Below are 21,619 nucleotides of genomic sequence, written 5' to 3' on the forward strand. Positions count from 1 at the left end.
TTGCTTATACTTGGATTGGCCACATATAACACCACTTGGAACCTCGGGGATGACTTGTTCTTGCGGTGTATATTTCTCCTCTAAATTGAGATTAAAATCATCCATCCTGAACATAAAAAGTGGCCCTATAATATTACATTAGTTGGAACACACACCAGAGCTCGGAGAGAAACCAGCGCTCTCTGTTCTGGTGCTGAAGCCATTTATGAAAGATGACAAGTTCAGCCATACTGGCTATTATTTAAAGGGGACCTGTCATCAGGTAAAGAGTGGCCAGCTTTTGCTATTACTTTATTTCCCTGCTCCCCTGAATATTTTTTTTTTTTTTGTTAAAAATAGTCATATGGTTCCAGAAATCTGGGCTTTGTTTAGTACTATGGTCATTTTTCTGGTCTTCATAAAGGTGGTGTTGCTCACAGGATAGTAATTATTATTATAGCGCCATTTATTCCATGGCACTTTACAAGTGAAAAAGGGTATACATAAAAACTAGTACAACAATCATTAACAGTACAAAACAGACTGGTATAGGAGGAGGACCCTGCCTGCGAGGGCTCAGTCTACAGGGGATGGGTGAGGGTACAATAGGTGAGGACAGAGCTGGTTGTGCAGTGGTTTACTGGACTGAGGGTTATTGTAGGTTGTAGGCTTGTCAGAAGAGGTGGGTCTTCAGGTTCTTCTAGTAATGAAGGGCAGCCAAAAGCCAAGCACCAAGACAATCGTTTAAACACCACCCGCTTGTAAACCCCCCCACCCCCATAGAACGCAACACTAAAAAAAAGATCCATATGCCTGTAACCGTGTGGTGGATTTATCAGGAGAGCAATGGGAATAAACTAAGAAGAAAATGAAAGTCGACCAGGTGACAGGTCTTCTGATCTCAATATGTTCCATATACAAAAACTATATAAAACAATCTCCATAACGCCTCAGTTATGGATCCAGAGGAGCCAGGTCCAGTCATCTAGTCTGTGCGGGAAACATTTCATAGCACAGGAGTTAATGGCCGCCGGCATATATTACTGTACAGACACACGGGTTCTTATGTCGAGGACATTTGGAACAACCGGCTATAGGCCAAACATCTGGCATTGCGGTGAATTACCAAACGGCCAACTGTTACCATCCCCTAAAAATGGAATGACTGTCTGTGACTTTTATGTGAAATTTCGTAAATTGACACAAGGGTGTTGGTTGCAGACCACAAGGAATTAACTGATATTTTCCATGGAAAAGCCAAAAGCAAAAATAGATTGTGGAAAAATTTCCCTGTGCGAACTGCATAGATTAAAGCGATGGCCATTAACTTCCCAACCAACTGCATCTAAAATGACAAACTATATATAGGTTGTAATTAAAAACCTAATACAGTGGCATGCAAAAGTTTGGACACCCCTGGTCAAAAAAAAATACTGTTATTGTGAACAGTTAAGCCATCCTTTTTTGAGTTATTTAACAGAACCATTGCTGTGAGAGCTGTTGTAGGATTGCTAGAGAGGCAATCAGAACCCCCTGCTTGACTGCAAAAGACCTTCAGGAATATTTAGCAGACTCAGAGTAGTGGTACATTGTTCTACTGTTCATAGACACCTGCATAAGTATATTATTCATGTAAGAGTCATCTGAAGAAAACCTCTCCTGCGTCCTCATCATGAAATTCAGCATCAGAAGTATGCAAAAGAACATCTAAACAAGCCTGATGCATTTTGGAAACAAGTCCTGTGGATTGATGAAGTTAAAATATAACTCATTGGCCACAATGATCAAAGATGTGTAGAGAACAAAGGGCACAGGATTTATAAAAAATAAACATAACCCCAACATGGGGTGGATTTATCATGCTTTGGGGTTGTGTTGCAGCAAATGGCATGGGGAACATTTCATGGGTAGAGGGAAGAATGGATTCAATGAATTTCAACAAATTCTTGATGCAAACATAACACCATCTGTAAAAAAAAAAAAAAAAAAGCTAAAGTTGAAAATATGATGGCATCTACAAATGAATAATGATCCTAAACACACGTCAAAATTCACAATAGACACCTCAAAAGGTGCAATCTGAAGGTTTTACAGTGGCCACAATCCCCTGATCCGAACATCATTGAGAATCTGTGACTAGACCTCAAAAGAGCAGTGCATGCAAGAGGACGCAGGAATCTCACAGAACTGGAAGACTTACCCAAGGAAGAATGGCTGAAACTCCCTCAAACAAGAATTGAAAGACTCTTGGCGATCTACAAAAAGCATTTACAAGCTGTGATACTTGTCAAAGGGGTGCTACTAGGTACTAACCATGCAGGTGCCCAAAAACTTTTGCATCAGTCCAATTTCCTTTATTGTTATTTTTAAAATGTAAAAAATATTTAATTTTTTGCCTAAAATACAAAAGGAAATATATATCATCTGTAACTATGCCTTTTAAAGATCCCCTCATCTTCAACTAGCTGAATAGTTCACAATAAGGCCGGGGCCACACGGGGACTAATGTGATCCTCGCATGACACTCTGCTCACGCTGGCAGCACAGCTGGAGCCGAGTGTCATGCAAGTGTCACTGCGACTGAGGTCCAATCATGCGATCGGACCACAGCTGTGGGGGGCCAGGTGCTGCGGAGGGGAGGGCCAGCCTGAGGTAGAGAAGGAGGGATTTATCTCCCTCTCTCATAGCCGGCTATTGCCATTCTCGCACTGCACTCGCGGTACACCGGTGTACTTCTAGTGCAGTGCGAATTTTCTCTCGCCCCATAGACTTGAATGGGTGCGAGAGAAAGAGTCTTGCATTACAACCGCAGCATGCTGCGATTGTTTTCTCAGTCAGATTGGGGCAGAGAAAATAATCGCTCATGGGTGCTGACACATAGGATAATATTGGTCCGAGTGGAATGCGATGTTTTATCGCATTCCACTCAATCCGATTTTCATGCCGTGTGTCTTAGACCTAACAGTAATTTTGACGAGGGGTGCCCAAACTTTTGCATGCCACTGTGCAGTTTTGTTTCTACAGCTCCTTTACAGACTTATCCATAGCACAGATCATCAGTATCAGATGGGTGGGGAGAGTCTTACACCTGGCACTTGCGGCAGGATGTAAACAATGTGTAACGCTGCCTCCCTCCTCTTGCTTGGACACGCTCTGACTCACCACCGAGGCCGACTCTCTCGGTGCCTGGCATCCCTGCTCGCTCCTTCACTGCCTGAATTCCGGAGTCTGTGTGCGTGTCACAGGACCCCCAGGAGCGCTCCTAAGGAGTGCGCGCGCCGCAGCCCCAGAGCAAAATTCCTAGAAAGTGCCTCTTAGCCTATTGCTGAGAAGCACTGGGTATTTATGGTAATCTCCCACTAGGGGAGTTGCCTGTTCAACACCATAGATCCTGTTAGTCAGTTGTCAGGTCACCTGTCCTGTCTGGTCCCCTCCTTTGCTGTATCCAGTCCTGTTCCTGCCCTTACCTGGCTACCAGCACGTCCTGCCTGTTGGCACCTGGTTGCAGTCCCGTCCTGCCTGTACCTAGACTCTGCCCGCCCGTCCTATCTGCCTTGTTAGTGACTTTGCCTGTCGGTCCTTCCCTGTTAGTGTTAAAGACTCTGCCTGTTCGTCCGTAAGGCTACATGCGCACACTGTATTTTTTGTCGCATTTTTTGGTGTTTTGTTGTCAGAACTTTCTCACGTTTGACCTCCCAGCAAAGTCTATGAGAAGTCAGATTTGTGTGCATACCTTGCAGTTTGTCAGCAGTTTTTACTGACAAAAGTTTGGGACAAATAAGCAGCATATTCATTCTTCTTGCGTTTTTGTCAACATTTGTCACCCATTGAAATCAATGAGGGCATGAAAAACGCATGCTATCAAGTTGGTGCGTTTTGCATACGTTTTAGCCGCAGTTTTGTCAACAAAAATGCAGCTCACCAACAGTTCCAGAATGCCAAAATCAATGCTGGAGTGATATTGGGGTGTCAGTTTCGGTGTTTCTCTATCCAAGCACTACACACTCACCGATCACCGGCTGTCACACTGCTCCCGCGGCCTCTCATCTTCTTCCAGACCCGTTCATTAGCCTCATACATATTCACTATTCCCCAGTCTGTGATTGGTTGCAGTCAGACATGCCCCCATGCTAGTCAGACGTGCCCCCATGCTGAGTGACAGCTGTCTGACTGCAACCAAACACAGCCGCTGGTGGGTGTGTCTACATCGTACAGTACAGTACACTTCAGTAGCGGCCTGAACCTCACTGCAGTGAACCCGTGACGCCGTACTGCGGGACCCATAGATATGACGTCAGAGGTTCACCCCAGATCATTTTGATCACTGCGGCTCTGTCTACACTTGCAGCTGGTAGTCATGCTGTATGGCCGCACGCTGTGACAGGACAGGGATGTAGCAGAGTTGCATCGCCGTGGGACCTCGTGTGGATTAATTCGGACCTAGAAGGGTGTTTTTGGGGTTAACAAAGTGGTGAAAGAGGGGTCTTTTTATTTTATTTCAAATAAAGGATTTTTTGGCTGTTTGTGGTTATTTACTTTCACTTACAGATTAGTGATGTGGGGTGTCTCAAAGATGCCCAACAACACACCTAGTGCTTAGTGGCAGCTATGGGCTGCCATTAACCCCTTATTACCCCGATTACCACCGCACCAGGGCAATCAAGAGCTGAGTCCAGTGCCAAAATTGGCGCATCTTATGGATGCACCACTTCTGGACCGGATGTGTGCTGCTATTGTTAGGCTGGAAAGGGCCAAATAACTATGGGTTCTTCCCACAGTAATAATATCACCCCCCAGTTGTCTGCTGTACCTTGGCTGGCATTAGAAAAATGGTGGGGACCCCACGTCATATATATAGATATTTTTTAAATAAATTAAAAAAAAGCATGGGAGCCCCTCTCTTTTTCATAACCAGCCAAAGTACAGCAGACAGCTGAGGGTTGCTTCCCGCAGCTGCTGCTGTTCCTGTGCTGGATATTAAAAATGGGGGAAACCCACGTCATTTCTTTACCCTCCAAAAATAAAGAAAAAAATAAAACAGTTAGCCAAGCTGGCTATCCCTCTATCAAACTATTCTGTTATTTCTTTCTATGTATTATGTTCTTTCTTATTATCTAATCTATATGTTCTTATTATACATCTAGCCAGGGCTGTGGAGTCGGTAAGCCAAACCTTCGACTCCGACTCCGACTCCTCAAATTCTCTTGCACCGACTCCGGCTCCGGCTCCGGCTCCGACTCCGGCTCCGACTCCGGCTCCGGCTCCGGCTCCGACTCCGGCTCCGGCTCCGACTCCGGCTCCGACTCCGACTCCGGCTCCTACATATATTGCTTATAGTTAGGTGAAAAATTTATTGTAGTACATGAATATGTGTATGTGAACATCAGACATTTAATAATTTTTATGATACAATAATCAAGATATTTGGATAGAACATAAAATATATTTATTGGAATACAACTTTAGAACACAAAAAACTGTAATAAATTGTAAATATGTAATACACTATGTAATATACAGTAGATTACATATATATCTTGTGTGTGTATATACACTGTATATATATATTATATATATATATATTTTACATATTTACAATTTATTAGTTTTTTGTGTTCTAAAGTTGTATTCCAATAAATATTTTATGTTCTATCCAAATATCTTGATTATTGTATCATAAAAACAATTAAATGTCTGATGTTCACATTGTACTACAATAAATTTTTCACTTAAATATAAGCATTATACTAAATGTTATTATTTAGTAAAATATTCAGCACATTCTGCATTGCACTCCTGTCCCCAATTTATTATATATTTTAGGAGTCGGAGTCGGTGCATTTTATACCGACTCCGACTCCACCAAAATGAGCTCCGACTCCGACTCCGACTCCACGACTCCGACTCCACAGCCCTGCATCTAGCTATTCTTTCTATTTTTTTTTCTATCTATCCATTATCCTATCATATTTTGTTTCTCCTTCAAAAAACGCAATAACAAAAACGAACCTACATTACAAGCCTTTTTTTACATTTCCAAGCTGACAAGGTGCAGTTTTGATTGCAGTTTACGTACAGAAAAAACTGCAGAGTGCGCATGTAGCCTTAGTGACGTCACACAACTCCCTAGAAGCAACAATCCAGAAGAAAAAAAAACCCCACAAGAACTTTCCAGCACTTCACATCTGTGATTATTAGTGCACAATTATTAACATAGTCCTCGAAGCTGTATCTCTTGGACTAGGTCATCAATATTAGATTGGAGAGCATCAGATTCCTGGCACCTCTACTGATCCGCTCCGCAAGTCCCCTCTTCAATGAAGGTCAGGCAGGTACCTTTACAAAGCTGTGGTGCTCGTATCATAGGATGGCTTCCCCAATAACATCATGAAAACCAGGATCAGCACTCAAATTAATCTGATGCATTAATTTTTTAATATACTCTATGTCCAAACATGGTTTACAGCGCCTAAATATAACATTTCGGCTAACGGAGCCTCTCAAATAGTGCATTCCCAATCACAAAAAAGTGCTTTGAATCTGATGCTGGGTGTGAACCAAACATCTGAATTAGGCTAGGTTCACATTTTCGTGGTTTTAAATCAGTCAGGTCCGTCAGCAACGGATCAGTTGTTTTTTTTTTTTAGATGGCAACTGACACAACGGATGTGTTTTTCACAGGATTCCTTTCACTGGAATCCTGTGGAAAAAAACTCATCTGTCGCATCCGTTACATCCGCTATGCGTCCGTTTTTTGACGGATCAGTCATGATCCGTTAGTGTTTGGGACAGACCAGTAGGTGTGCCAAACATACTGGGCATGCTCAGTAGAGCATGACGGAATCCAGCGCTGGAATCCATTATAAGACATATTACGACGGAATCCAGCACCATAGATATCCATTACAAGCTTGACGGATGGCGACGGATTCCTGGGCAGCGCGTTAATTTTGACGGCCAGAAAAACGTTACATTCTGCATTGCTCCCGCCGGGCGGTCAGTCAAAAAAAGACTGACCACGGCGCAGCGGTTGCAACGAAAGGTCATCAGCAATCTGCCACTAATACAAGTCTATGGGACACAACGGAATCCGCTAAACTGATGCCGTTGTTTACCAGAGCCGAGGATTGTGACTGATACATTTTAACGGAAATGTGAACCTAGCCTTATCCTACTGCAATCACCACCAGATTTCTCATAGACTTTGCTGGGGAAGGACTCCATGAAGTTTATGAACACAAACTGCACAAAAAAAAAAAATACAGTGTGTGTACAGGGGACTTAGGCCCTGTGCGCACACTGTTTATTGCCACAGATTTACTACGGTTTTTGCTGCAGAAAAACTGCGATTTTTGTTCATAACCTTTCTGCAATCCTTCCCCAGCAAAACCTATGGGAAAAACAAAATGCTGTGCGCACACTGCATGTTTTTTCCCCCTGTAAGTTTTGCTGCAGAATTTCTGCAGCAAAAAAGAAGTAGCATGTCACTTCTTGTCCACAGGTACCTGCGGTTTTGCCATAGATCATGGTAAAAAAAAAAAACCACGGAAAACCCACGGCTGCGTCTTTACCGCGGTTTTTGCTGCGGGTGCGGATTTTTCTTAAGAAAAGCAAATTTCCCAGTGTGCACAGACCCTTAAATTGCAAAAAAATAAAAATAATTTAATCACTCACTGGATAGAAGGAAAGTCTTCAAATTGTGAAACCACATTATCATTATACACAAAAATCATGTGGATGTAAATTAGTCTGGCTCTATAATAGGATTGTATTTATCACATATTTATGTAATGTGAATGGGATTTCACGATTGGAATTTTTTTCCTTCTATTCAGTGAGTGCTATTTTTTTTTATAGCTATAGCTTTTAACAAAATTAATTTAATAAGGATATTGTTTTACAACTTTGAATTTTTGATAATTTTTTTCTTAGCGATTGAATTTGGAGTTGATAATAGTCAGAAATACACACATGGATATATAGTAGAATGCTCACTTAACGGACATGGATTCATTTTTCATATTTTATTATTTACTTGTTATAAATCAGCTTTCATTAACCCGTTTATGATTATTTTATACCATATGAGAAATGAATGTTACTGGTGATTGCATTATGATAATTTAGATGTTGGTTCAGGCCCTGCATCCTGTTTAAAGCACTTTTTGTGAGTGAATACATTTGAGAGAGGCTCTACCAGCCAAAACGCGTCATACTTGGACCCTGCAAACCATGTTTGAACATTGAATATATGTGATAAAAAGCATCAAATTGATCCGAATGCAGATCCTGCGTTTCATACTTTACCTGGAACAGCGCTGTACATTTTGTACTGGTGTCTTGTATCACAGCGCAGTCTAATTCAACCAATGATATTAATAAATTCCTGGAAGAATAACTGAGGAACAGCACAGAGTTAAAGGGAATGGTTCCGTAACATTTTATTATGGGGGAATTTCATTAATTACAAAAAAAAAACGAAACAGAAGAGCAGACCGGTCCTCTGAGCTAAGGTCAATGGTGAGATGAGAAGGATGGTACCCAGGACTCAGCCCTGGATCGTGGATTGCATCAGAGGAGCAGAAGAGGGATTTGTGCTAGAATGACTTTCCTTGATAGCACTTCCAGGCACCAACGGACAAAACGCACAGACCCCAACATGTGGCCCAGTAGGATCTGCTAAGAGGATACAGATCTGTCATGGATCCTGTAGCAGCAGAAACACTAAGGCTATGTTCACACACTGCACCTTTTCTTAACCACAAAGATGCAGTATTTTTTTTAACCCAAAAAAAAAAAAAAAAACACCTGCAGCAAAAACACAAAAAAATGCATGTGTTTTTACCACATTTTGCCCAATACATTTTTTTTTTTTTTTTAAGTCAAATCTATTCACTGGAAGGGCTCAAACTGCAAAAAGAATTGACATTCTGCATCTTGGCGGAATCTTCAAAAACGAGCCAAAAAAAAAAGATACAGTGTGGACAGCAAAATAAAACCTCAGACTTTGCTGGAGAAGGAAATTGGGCGCATCTTTGTGACTTCAAAACACAGTAAAGCTATGTGCCCACGTTGCGTTGTGTCCCTGCAGAAAGTTCTGCAGCGATCTGAACAGCACACGTGCGCTTCAAATCGCTGCAGAAACAGCCCGTAATGAAAAGCCAATTTCATGCAACCGAAGCGCTGCGTTCTAATACGCTGCGTGGGCATGGATTAGGCACAATCTTCATAGATTGTGCTGGGGACGCAGGACGCATGCAGTTAACGCTGCGGTGCAGAACGCAGCGTAACTGCATGAAAATACGCTACGTGGGGCACAGAGGCTAAAAGATGCCGTGTGAACATGGCTAATACAATTGTGAAGCGTCTTTAGGGATTTTGGCAGATGCTTCCAGGTCTTCTGTACTCGCACCTGCCCCATCTGAAGAAATTCCCATAGAAAGTCAGTGATTACAACAATAACCAGTAAGACAGGACAGTCACATGACCATACTGGGAATACTGGAAAATTCCACTGCAGTGAGGAGCCACAGAGGTGACTATGGTCAATGATGGCCTGTGGCACCATACACGAGTATAGTATGGAGAGAAAGGGTGGCTGCCAGAACAGAAGCTCATCCTCCACCATCCCCCACACCGGGCCACAGAGCCCTCCACCATCCCCTCACACCGGGCCACAGAGCCCTCCACCATCCCCTCACACCGGGCCACAGAGCCCTCCACCATCCCCCACACCGGGCCACAGAGCCCTCCACCATCCCCCCACACCGGGCCACAGAGCCCTCCACCATCCCCCCACACCGGGCCACAGAGCCCTCCACCATCCCCCCACACCGGGCCACAGAGCCCTCCACCATCCCCCCACACCGGGCCACAGAGCCCTCCACCATCCCCCCACACCGGGCCACAGAGCCCTCCACCATCCCCCCACACCGGGCCACAGAGCCCTCCACCATCCCCCCACACCGGGCCACAGAGCCCTCCACCATCCCCCCACACCGGGCCACAGAGCCCTCCACCATCCCCCCACACCGGGCCACAGAGCCCTCCACCATCCCCCCACACCGGGCCACAGAGCCCTCCACCATCCCCCCACACCGGGCCACAGAGCCCTCCACCATCCCCCCACACCGGGCCACAGAGCCCTCCACCATCCCCCCACACCGGGCCACAGAGCCCTCCACCATCCCCCCACACCGGGCCACAGAGCCCTCCACCATCCCCCCACACCGGGCCACAGAGCCCTCCACCATCCCCCCACACCGGGCCACAGAGCCCTCCACCATCCCCCCACACCGGGCCACAGAGCCCTCCACCATCCCCCCACACCGGGCCACAGAGCCCTCCACCATCCCCCCACACCGGGCCACAGAGCCCTCCACCATCCCCCCACACCGGGCCACAGAGCCCTCCACCATCCCCCCACACCGGGCCACAGAGCCCTCCACCATCCCCCCACACCGGGCCACAGAGCCCTCCACCATCCCCCCACACCGGGCCACAGAGCCCTCCACCATCCCCCCACACCGGGCCACAGAGCCCTCCACCATCCCCCACACCGGGCCACAGAGCCCTCCACCATCCCCCACACCGGGCCACAGAGCCCTCCACCATCCCCCACACCGGGCCACAGAGCCCTCCACCATCCCCCACACCGGGCCACAGAGCCCTCCACCATCCCCCACACCGGGCCACAGAGCCCTCCACCATCCCCCACACCGGGCCACAGAGCCCTCCACCATCCCCCACACCGGGCCACAGAGCCCTCCACCATCCCCCACACCGGGCCACAGAGCCCTCCACCATCCCCCACACCGGGCCACAGAGCCCTCCACCATCCCCCACACTGGGCCACAGAGCCCTCCACCATCCCCCACACCGGGCCACAGAGCCCTCCACCATCCCCCACACTGGGCCACAGAGCCCTCCACCATCCCCCACACTGGGCCACAGAGCCCCCCATACCGGGCCACAGGACCCCCACAAAAATCAGAGCCCCCCCGCCCCCCCAAAAAGACAGCCCTCCACCATCCCCACACCAGGTGCAGAGCCCCCCACCATCCCCCACACCGGGCAGAGCGCCCCCCACACCAGGTGCAGAGCCCCCCACCATCCCCCACACCGGGCAGAGCGCCCCCCACACCAGGTGCAGAGCCCCCCACCATCCCCCACACCGGGCAGAGCGCCCCCCACCATCCCCACACCGGGCAGACAGAGGATCCTCCCGCGGTCTCCGGGTACACTGCCCATCCTGATCTCAGCGTTATATAAACTCTTCCCGGAGGGGCTATCCCCCACCCTGAGCCCGGCCTCCTGCTGTGTCCGCCATAGTACCGGAGTGGCCGGGACCCCGCACCGCCTGACCCCTTTCTGTACACTGCCCCCGGCCCTGCGCACCACACACCCCGCACAGCCGAGCGCTGCCCCGGAGCACGGTTACCTGGATCCGCTTCTTATGTCTCCTCCGCTCCGCCATGTCTGCCCCGGCCTGTCTGGTGACGTGGAGGGGGCGGGTCTAAGAGGCGTGCGCGGCCACTGGGGGCAGAGAGCGCGTCCCCGGGGGCCAGAGGCTGAAGTGCGCGTCCCCGGGGCTCCGGTGTATGGAGGCAGGACACTGCTCCTCCGCCTGCCGGGACAGAAGCGCCTCTAGCGGGGGACTTTCCGCTCAGGGGGCCGCCATACCGTCCTGTTCTGAAGATACTGGGCACAGCCTGCACCTGTACTGCGGACAGTAACCCTTTCCTGTCACTAGCCATACCTCACTACTATCGTTTCTCTCGTGACATAAACTACCTTTTGCATTCACTGATTGTGGCCGCAGATCCGCCATTGTTATTATCCGTGTCTGTGGCTGCACGGGAGCATTGGCCGCCACACAGCATCTGTATGGGGTCAGATTGGGCCCAAAGAACCTCAACAGACACGTCACAGGAGCCAACTGGGCCGACTGCTTATATCTTGTTACAGTCCTGGTGCCTTGTGAAGTGAAATGCCCCCCCATACACGAGCACTATGCAGCACTGCCCCCCCCATACACCAGGACTATTCAGCACTGCCCCCCATACACCAGCACTATGCAGCACTGCCCCCCCCCATACACCAGCACTATGCAGCACTGCCCCCCCCATACACCAGCACTATGCAGCACTGCCCCCCCCATACACCAGCACTATGCAGCACTGCCCCCCATACACCAGCACTATGCAGCACTGCCCCCCATACACCAGCACTATGCAGCACTGCCCCCCATACACCAGCACTATGCAGCACTGCCCCCCATACACCCGCACTATGCAGCACTGCCCCCCCATACACCAGCACTATGCAGCACTGCCCCCTATACACCAGCACTATGCAGCACTGCCCCCTATACACCAGCACTATGCAGCACTGCCCCCCATACACCCGCACTATGCAGCACTGCCCCCCATACACCAGCACTATGCAGCACTGCCCCCTATACACCAGCACTATGCAGCACTGCCCCCCATACACCCGCACTATGCAGCACTGCCCCCCATACACCAGCACTATGCAGCACTGCTCCCCCCATACACCCGCACTATGCAGCACTGCCCCCCATACACCAGCACTATGCAGCACTGACCCCCATACACGAGCACTATGCAGCACTGCCCCCCCCATACACCAGGACTATTCAGCACTGCCCCCCATACACCAGCACTATGCAGCACTGCCCCCCCCATACACCAGCACTATGCAGCACTGCCCCCCCCATACACCAGCACTATGCAGCACTGCCCCCCCCATACACCAGCACTATGCAGCACTGCCCCCCCCATACACCAGCACTATGCAGCACTGCCCCCCATACACCAGCACTATGCAGCACTGCCCCCCATACACCAGCACTATGCAGCACTGCCCCCCATACACCAGCACTATGCAGCACTGCCCCCCATACACCCGCACTATGCAGCACTGCCCCCCCATACACCAGCACTATGCAGCACTGCCCCCTATACACCAGCACTATGCAGCACTGCCCCCTATACACCAGCACTATGCAGCACTGCCCCCCATACACCCGCACTATGCAGCACTGCCCCCCATACACCAGCACTATGCAGCACTGCCCCCTATACACCAGCACTATGCAGCACTGCCCCCCATACACCCGCACTATGCAGCACTGCCCCCCATACACCAGCACTATGCAGCACTGCTCCCCCCATACACCCGCACTATGCAGCACTGCCCCCCATACACCAGCACTATGCAGCACTGACCCCCATACACGAGCACTATGCAGCACTGCCCCCCATACACCAGCACTATGCAGCACTGACCCCCATACACGAGCACTATGCAGCACTGCCCCCCATACACCAGCACTATGCAGCACTGCCCCCCATACACCAGCACTATGCAGCACTGACCCCCATACACGAGCACTATGCAGCACTGCCCCCCATACACGAGCACTATGCAGCACTGCCCCCCATACACCAGCACTATGCAGCACTGCCCCCTATACACCAGCACTATGCAGCACTGCCCCCATACACCAGCACTATGCAGCACTGCCCCCCATACACCAGCACTATGCAGCACTGCCCCCATACACCAGCACTATGCAGCACTGCCCCCCATACACCAGCACTATGCAGCACTGCCCCCCATACACCAGCACTATGCAGCACTGCCCCCCATACACCAGCACTATGCAGCACTGCCCCCCATACACCCGCACTATGCAGCACTGCCCCCCCATACACCAGCACTATGCAGCACTGCCCCCTATACACCAGCACTATGCAGCACTGCCCCCTATACACCAGCACTATGCAGCACTGCCCCCCATACACCCGCACTATGCAGCAATGCCCCCTATACACCAGCACTATGCAGCACTGCCCCCCATACACCAGCACTATGCAGCACTGCCCCCTATACACCAGCACTATGCAGCACTGCCCCCCATACACCCACACTATGCAGAACTGCCCCTCCATACACCCTCACTATGCAGCACTACCCCCATACATGAGCACTATGCAGCACTGCCCCCCATACACCAGCACTATGCAGCACAACCCCCATACATGAGCACTATGCAGCACTGCCCCCCATACACCAGCACTATGCAGCACTGCCCCCCATACACCAGCACTATGCAGCACTGCCCCCTATACACCAGCACTATGCAGCACTGCCCCCCATACACCCGCACTATGCAGCACTGCCCCCCATACACCCGCACTATGCAGCACTGCCCCCCCATACACGAGCACTATGTAGCACTGCCCCCCCATACACCAGGACTATTCAGCACTGCCCCCCATACACGAGCACTATGCAGCACTGCCCCCCATACACCAGCACTATGCAGCACTGCCCCCCATACACCCGCACTATGCAGCACTGCCCCCCATACACGAGCACTATGCAGAACTGCCCCTCCATACACCCTCACTATGCAGCACTACCCCCATACATGAGCACTATGCAGCACTGCCCCCCATACACCAGCACTATGCAGCACTGCCCCCCCATACACCAGCACTATGCAGCACTGCCCCCTATACACCAGCACTATGCAGCACTGCCCCTATACACCAGCACTATGCAGCACTGCCCCCCATACACCCGCACTATGCAGCACTGCCCCCCATACACCAGCACTATGCAGCACTGCTCCCCCCATACACCCGCACTATGCAGCACTGCCCCCCATACACCAGCACTATGCAGCACTGACCCCCATACACGAGCACTATGCAGCACTGCCCCCCATACACCAGCACTATGCAGCACTGACCCCCATACACGAGCACTATGCAGCACTGCCCCCCATACACCAGCACTATGCAGCACTGCCCCCCATACACCAGCACTATGCAGCACTGACCCCCATACACGAGCACTATGCAGCACTGCCCCCCATACACGAGCACTATGCAGCACTGCCCCCCATACACCAGCACTATGCAGCACTGCCCCCTATACACCAGCACTATGCAGCACTGCCCCCATACACCAGCACTATGCAGCACTGCCCCCCATACACCAGCACTATGCAGCACTGCCCCCATACACCAGCACTATGCAGCACTGCCCCCCATACACCAGCACTATGCAGCACTGCCCCCCATACACCAGCACTATGCAGCACTGCCCCCCATACACCAGCACTATGCAGCACTGCCCCCCATACACCCGCACTATGCAGCACTGCCCCCCCATACACCAGCACTATGCAGCACTGCCCCCTATACACCAGCACTATGCAGCACTGCCCCCTATACACCAGCACTATGCAGCACTGCCCCCCATACACCCGCACTATGCAGCACTGCCCCCTATACACCAGCACTATGCAGCACTGCCCCCCATACACCAGCACTATGCAGCACTGCCCCCTATACACCAGCACTATGCAGCACTGCCCCCCATACACCCGCACTATGCAGAACTGCCCCTCCATACACCCTCACTATGCAGCACTACCCCCATACATGAGCACTATGCAGCACTGCCCCCCATACACCAGCACTATGCAGCACTACCCCCATACATGAGCACTATGCAGCACTGCCCCCCATACACCAGCACTATGCAGCACTGCCCCCCATACACCAGCACTATGCAGCACTGCCCCCTATACACCAGCACTATGCAGCACTGCCCCCCATACACCCGCACTATGCAGCACTGCCCCCCATACACCCGCACTATGCAGCACTGCCCCCCCATACACGAGCACTATGTAGCACTGCCCCCCCATACACCAGGACTATTCAGCACTGCCCCCCATACACGAGCACTATGCAGCACTGCCCCCCATACACCAGCACTATGCAGCACTGCCCCCCATACACCCGCACTATGCAGCACTGCCCCCCATACACGAGCACTATGCAGAACTGCCCCTCCATACACCCTCACTATGCAGCACTACCCCCATACATGAGCACTATGCAGCACTGCCCCCCATACACCAGCACTATGCAGCACTACCCCCCATACATGAGCACTATGCAGCACTGCCCCCCATACACCAGCACTATGCAGCACTGCCCCCCATACACCAGCACTATGCAGCACTGCCCCCTATACACCAGCACTATGCAGCACTGCCCCCCATACACCCGCACTATGCAGCACTGCCCCCCATACACCCGCACTATGCAGCACTGCCCCCCCATACACGAGCACTATGTAGCACTGCCCCCCATACACCAGGACTATTCAGCACTGCCCCCCATACACGAGCACTATGCAGCACTGCCCCCCATACACCAGCACTATGCAGCACTGCCCCCCATACACCCGCACTATGCAGCACTGCCCCCATACACGAGCACTATGCAGAACTGCCCCTCCATACACCCTCACTATGCAGCACTACCCCCATACATGAGCACTATGCAGCACTGCCCCCCATACACCAGCACTATGCAGCACTACCCCCCATACATGAGCACTATGCAGCACTGCCCCCCATACACCAGCACTATGCAGCACTGCCCCCCATACACCAGCACTATGCAGCACTGCCCCCTATACACCAGCACTATGCAGCACTGCCCCCCATACACCCGCACTATGCAGCACTGCCCCCCATACACCCGCACTATGCAGCACTGCCCCCCCATACACGAGCACTATGTAGCACTGCCCCCCATACACCAGGACTATTCAGCACTGCCCCCCATACACGAGCACTATGCAGCACTGCCCCCCATACACCAGCACTATGCAGCACTGCCCCCCATACACCCGCACTATGCAGCACTGCCCCCCATACACGAGCACTATGCAGAACTGCCCCTCCATACACCCTCACTATGCAGCACTACCCCCATACATGAGCACTATGCAGCACTGCCCCCCATACACCAGCACTATGCAGCACTACCCCCCATACATGAGCACTATGCAGCACTGCCCCCCATACACCAGCACTATGCAGCACTGCCCCCCATACACCAGCACTATGCAGCACTGCCCCCTATACACCAGCACTATGCAGCACTGCCCCCCATACACCCGCACTATGCAGCACTGCCCCCCATACACCCGCACTATGCAGCACTGCCCCCCCATACACGAGCACTATGTAGCACTGCCCCCCATACACCAGGACTATTCAGCACTGCCCCCCATACACGAGCACTATGCAGCACTGCCCCCCATACACCAGCACTATGCAGCACTGCCCCCCATACACCCGCACTATGCAGCACTGCCCCCCATACACGAGCACTATGCAGAACTGCCCCTCCATACACCCTCACTATGCAGCACTACCCCCATACATAAGCACTATGCAGCACTGCCCCCCATACACCAGCACTATGCAGCACTACCCCCCATACATGAGCACTATGCAGCACTGCCCCCCATACACCAGCACTATGCAGCACTGCCCCCCATACACCAGCACTATGCAGCACTGCCCCCTATACACCAGCACTATGCAGCACTGCCCCCCATACACCCGCACTATGCAGCACTGCCCCCCATACACCCGCACTATGCAGCACTGCCCCCCCATACACGAGCACTATGTAGCACTGCCCCCCATACACCAGGACTATTCAGCACTGCCCCCCATACACGAGCACTATGCAGCACTGCCCCCCATACACCAGCACTATGCAGCACTGCCCCCCTTACACCAGCACTATGCAGCACTGCCCCCCATACACCAGCACTATGCAGCACTGCCCCCCATACATCAGCACTATGCAGCACTGCCCCCCATACACCAGCACTATGCAGCACTGCCCCCCATACACCAGCACTATGCAGCACTGCCCCCCATACACCAGCACTATGCAGCACTGCCCCCCATACACCAGCACTATGCAGCACTGCCCCCCCATGCACCAGCACTATGCAGCACTGCCCCCCCCCATACACCAGCACTATGCAGCACTGCCCCCCCATACACCAGCACTATGCAGCACTGCCCCCCCATACACCAGCACTATGCAGCACGGCCCCCCATACACCAGCACTATGCAGCACTGCCCCCCCATACACCCGCACTATGCAGCACTGCCCCCCCATACACCAGCACTATGCAGCACTGCCCCCCCATACACCAGCACTATGCAGCACTGCCCCCCATACACCAGCACTATGCAGCACTGCCCCCCCATACATGAGCACTATGCAGCACTGCCCCCCATACACCAGCACTATGCAGCACTGCCCCCCCATACACCCGCACTATGCAGCACTGCCCCCCCATACACCAGCACTATGCAGCACTGCCCCCCCATACACCAGCACTATGCAGCACTGCCCCCCATACACCAGCACTATGCAGCACTGCCCCCCATACACCAGCACTATGCAGCACTGCCCCCCCATACACCAGCACTATGCAGCACTGCCCCCCCATACACCCGCACTATGCAGCACTGCCCCCCATACACCAGCACTATGCAGAACTGCCCCTCCATACACCAGCACTATGCAGCACTGCCCCCCATACATGAGCACTATGCAGCATTGCCCCCCATACACCAGCACTATGCAGCACTGCCCCCCCATACACCCGCACTATGCAGCACTGCCCCCCATACACCAGCACTATGCAGCACTGCCCCCCCATACACCCGCACTATGCAGCACTGCCCCCCCCCCATACACCGGCACTATACAGTTCTGCCCCCCCATACACGAGCACTATGCAGCACTGCCCCCCCATACACCGGCACTATGCAGCACTGCCCCCCATACTCCAGCACTATGCAGCACTGCCCCCCATACACCAGCACTATGCAGCACTGCCCCCCATACATCGGCATTATGCAGCGCTGCCCCCCATACACCGGCACTATGCAGCGGTGCGACCTCGTACACCAGCACTATGCAGCACTGCCCCCCCATACACGAGCACTATGTAGCACTGCCCCCCCATACACGAGCACTATGCAGCACTGCCCCCCCATACACCAGCACTATGCAGCACTGCCCCCCCATACACCAGCACTATGCAGCACTGCCCCCCATACACCAGCACTATGCAGCACTGCCCCCCCATACACCAGCACTATGCAGCACTGCCCCCCATACACCAGCACTATGCAGCACTGCCCCCCATACACCAGCACTATGCAGCACTGCTCCCCATACACCAGCACTATGCAGCACTGCCCCCCATACACCAGCACTATGCAGCACTGCCCCCCATACACCAGCACTATGCAGAACTGCCCCTCCATACACCAGCACTATGCAGCACTGCCCCTCATACACCAGCACTATGCAGCACTGCCCCCCATACACCAGCACTATGCATCACTGCCCCCCATACACGAGCACTATGCAGCACTGCCCCCCCATACACCAGCACTATGCAGCACTGCCCCCCCATACACCAGCACTATGCAGAACTGCCCCTCCATACACCAGCACTATGCAGCACTGCCCCCCATACATGAGCACTATGCAGCATTGCCCCCCATACACCAGCACTATGTAGCACTGCCCCCCCATACACCCGCACTATGCAGCACTGCCCCCCATACACCAGCACTATGCAGAACTGCCCCTCCATACACCAGCACTATGCAGCACTGCCCCCTATACATGAGCACTATGCAGCATTGCCCCCCATACACCAGCACTATGCAGCACTGCCCCCCCATACACCCGCACTATGCAGCACTGCCCCCCATACACCAGCACTATGCAGCACTGCCCCCCCATACACCCGCACTATGCAGCACTGCACCCCCCCCCATACACCGGCACTATACAGTTCTGCCCCCCCATACACGAGCACTATGCAGCACTGCCCCCCCATACACCGGCACTATGCAGCACTGCCCCCCATACTCCAGCACTGTGCAGCACTGCCCCCCATACACCAGCACTATGCAGCACTGCCCCCCATACACCAGCACTATGCAGCACTGCCCCCCATACATCGGCATTATGCAGCGCTGCCCCCCATACACCGGCACTATGCAGCGGTGCGACCTCGTACACCAGCACTATGCAGCACTACCCCCATACACTAGCACTATGCAGCACTGCCCCCCCATACATCGGCATTATGCAGCGCTGACCTTGTCCACCAGTCCAGCACTATGCTGCAGTATGACCCCGTACATCATCACTATGCTGCGGTGTGACTCTATACACCGGCACTATGATGCGGTGTGACGCCATACATCGTCACTATGCTGTGGTGCGGCCGCGACACATCACGATCTTTGGCCGAGCAATCTTATAGCCAAAGTCGCCATGCAGCTCTCCCTAGTCTTTCTCACACCCTGTAATAATATCCTCTCATTGCTGATGGTGCATCTGCCCCTATATGAACTACGCCCTGGTAATTCAACGATCAACCCATTTTTCATGTATAATGACTGCTGCACCCAATCAGTGGCTGTTAATATAGATCATGAGCGCTGGGTCTCCATGGATAAGATGAGAGCATGATTCTTTGGTAGTTTTTCTGGCACTTAATGTAGGACAAGCATTTTGCGCCATGCAAACCATGAACAGTTAGTACTCTGCTCCAGGGATTGGTGTATACGGGACAGCATAATGTTTAGTAGCCGGACCCTCTCGCATGAGTCCCCAATTCCAGTCCTCAAGGGCCGCCAACAGTGCATGTTTTCAGGATTTCCTTAGTATTGCACATGTGATAATTTAATCACCTGCACAGTTGATGATTCCAACACCCATGCAATGCTAAGGAAATCCTGAAAACATGCACTGTTGGCGGCCCTCGAGGACTGGAGTTGGGGAACCCTGCGTCTAGTGCTTATTCCAGGTACACTAACAGCTCAGTGTTACATCGATTTGGATGTGAAACCTGTGGTACGGCCATTTCTCCATTTCCCAGGAGCATATTTCAATATGACAACCCCAGGCCTCATGTTACTTGTGCTATGAGCAGCCTATATGGCCTAATCATGCTGCCATGGACTGCAGCATCTCCGGACTTGTCAACCATCGAGCACATCTGAGGCATCATTGGTCTCAAATGCAAAGTGAGCAGCAGATCTTGGTGATTTGCCCAAATGCATTCAACGTGACAAAACATTCCTCAGACAACCATTAATCACCTCACTTATAGCAGCCAAACCATGTGTGTGTGTTTCTATGCATGACACTCATTCTCGATGAGATGTTTTGAAAATTGATCCTTTTTTGACCATTTGGCTATCATTAACATGTCTACAGTCAGGCAGCTGAGAGGGCGAGTGCAGTGTTACCACGTTCCCACATACAGGTCTGTCCCTCATGTTTCTGTCGGCTCCCCAGTGGGTGATCTCCTGTCGTTCTCTGGTTGCAGGGGTAGGGTTGCCGCCTCCGGAGGGCGGCACAAAGCCCTCCCGTGCCATTTGTTCCCAGGGAGCAGCCTCGGGTCTTGGTGTCCGGCGCCGTTCTGGGTTCCCAGGACGCCGGGTTCCCCAGAGTCAGTTGTCAAAGAACTTTGAACACTGTGTCTCCGGGGTCGGGTGTGTAGTGGCAGGTGCCCTCCTGGCCCTGTTCTCAGTCTCTCTGAGTGGAGGGTGGAGATTGGCTGTTACCTCAGTGATGTCAGGTGATCTATTAGAGGGATATTTAAACCAACCCTTGTTCACTGCTGATTATTTTTAGTTACCCTTTAGTGGTCTGGTTGGTAGTAGTTATGGTAGAATTT

General features: G+C 52.1%; 1 protein-coding gene across 1 annotated transcript in view; it reads right to left on the reverse strand.

Annotated features, from left to right (window-relative positions):
• The window catches only part of SEC62 (SEC62 preprotein translocation factor), a 74,178-nt gene extending 62,653 nt beyond the window's left edge, over nt 1–11,525 (reverse strand). The window contains exon 1 of the mRNA XM_075340640.1: nt 11,420–11,525. Coding sequence (XP_075196755.1) covers nt 11,420–11,455 — 36 coding nt within the window. The 5' untranslated portion in view covers nt 11,456–11,525. The remainder of the gene's footprint in view (nt 1–11,419) is intronic.
• Nucleotides 11,526–21,619: the final 10,094 nt, after the last annotated feature.

This window comes from Anomaloglossus baeobatrachus, chromosome 3 (assembly GCF_048569485.1).
Source record: "Anomaloglossus baeobatrachus isolate aAnoBae1 chromosome 3, aAnoBae1.hap1, whole genome shotgun sequence".
In the NCBI taxonomy this organism is placed as follows: Eukaryota; Metazoa; Chordata; class Amphibia; order Anura; family Aromobatidae; genus Anomaloglossus; species Anomaloglossus baeobatrachus.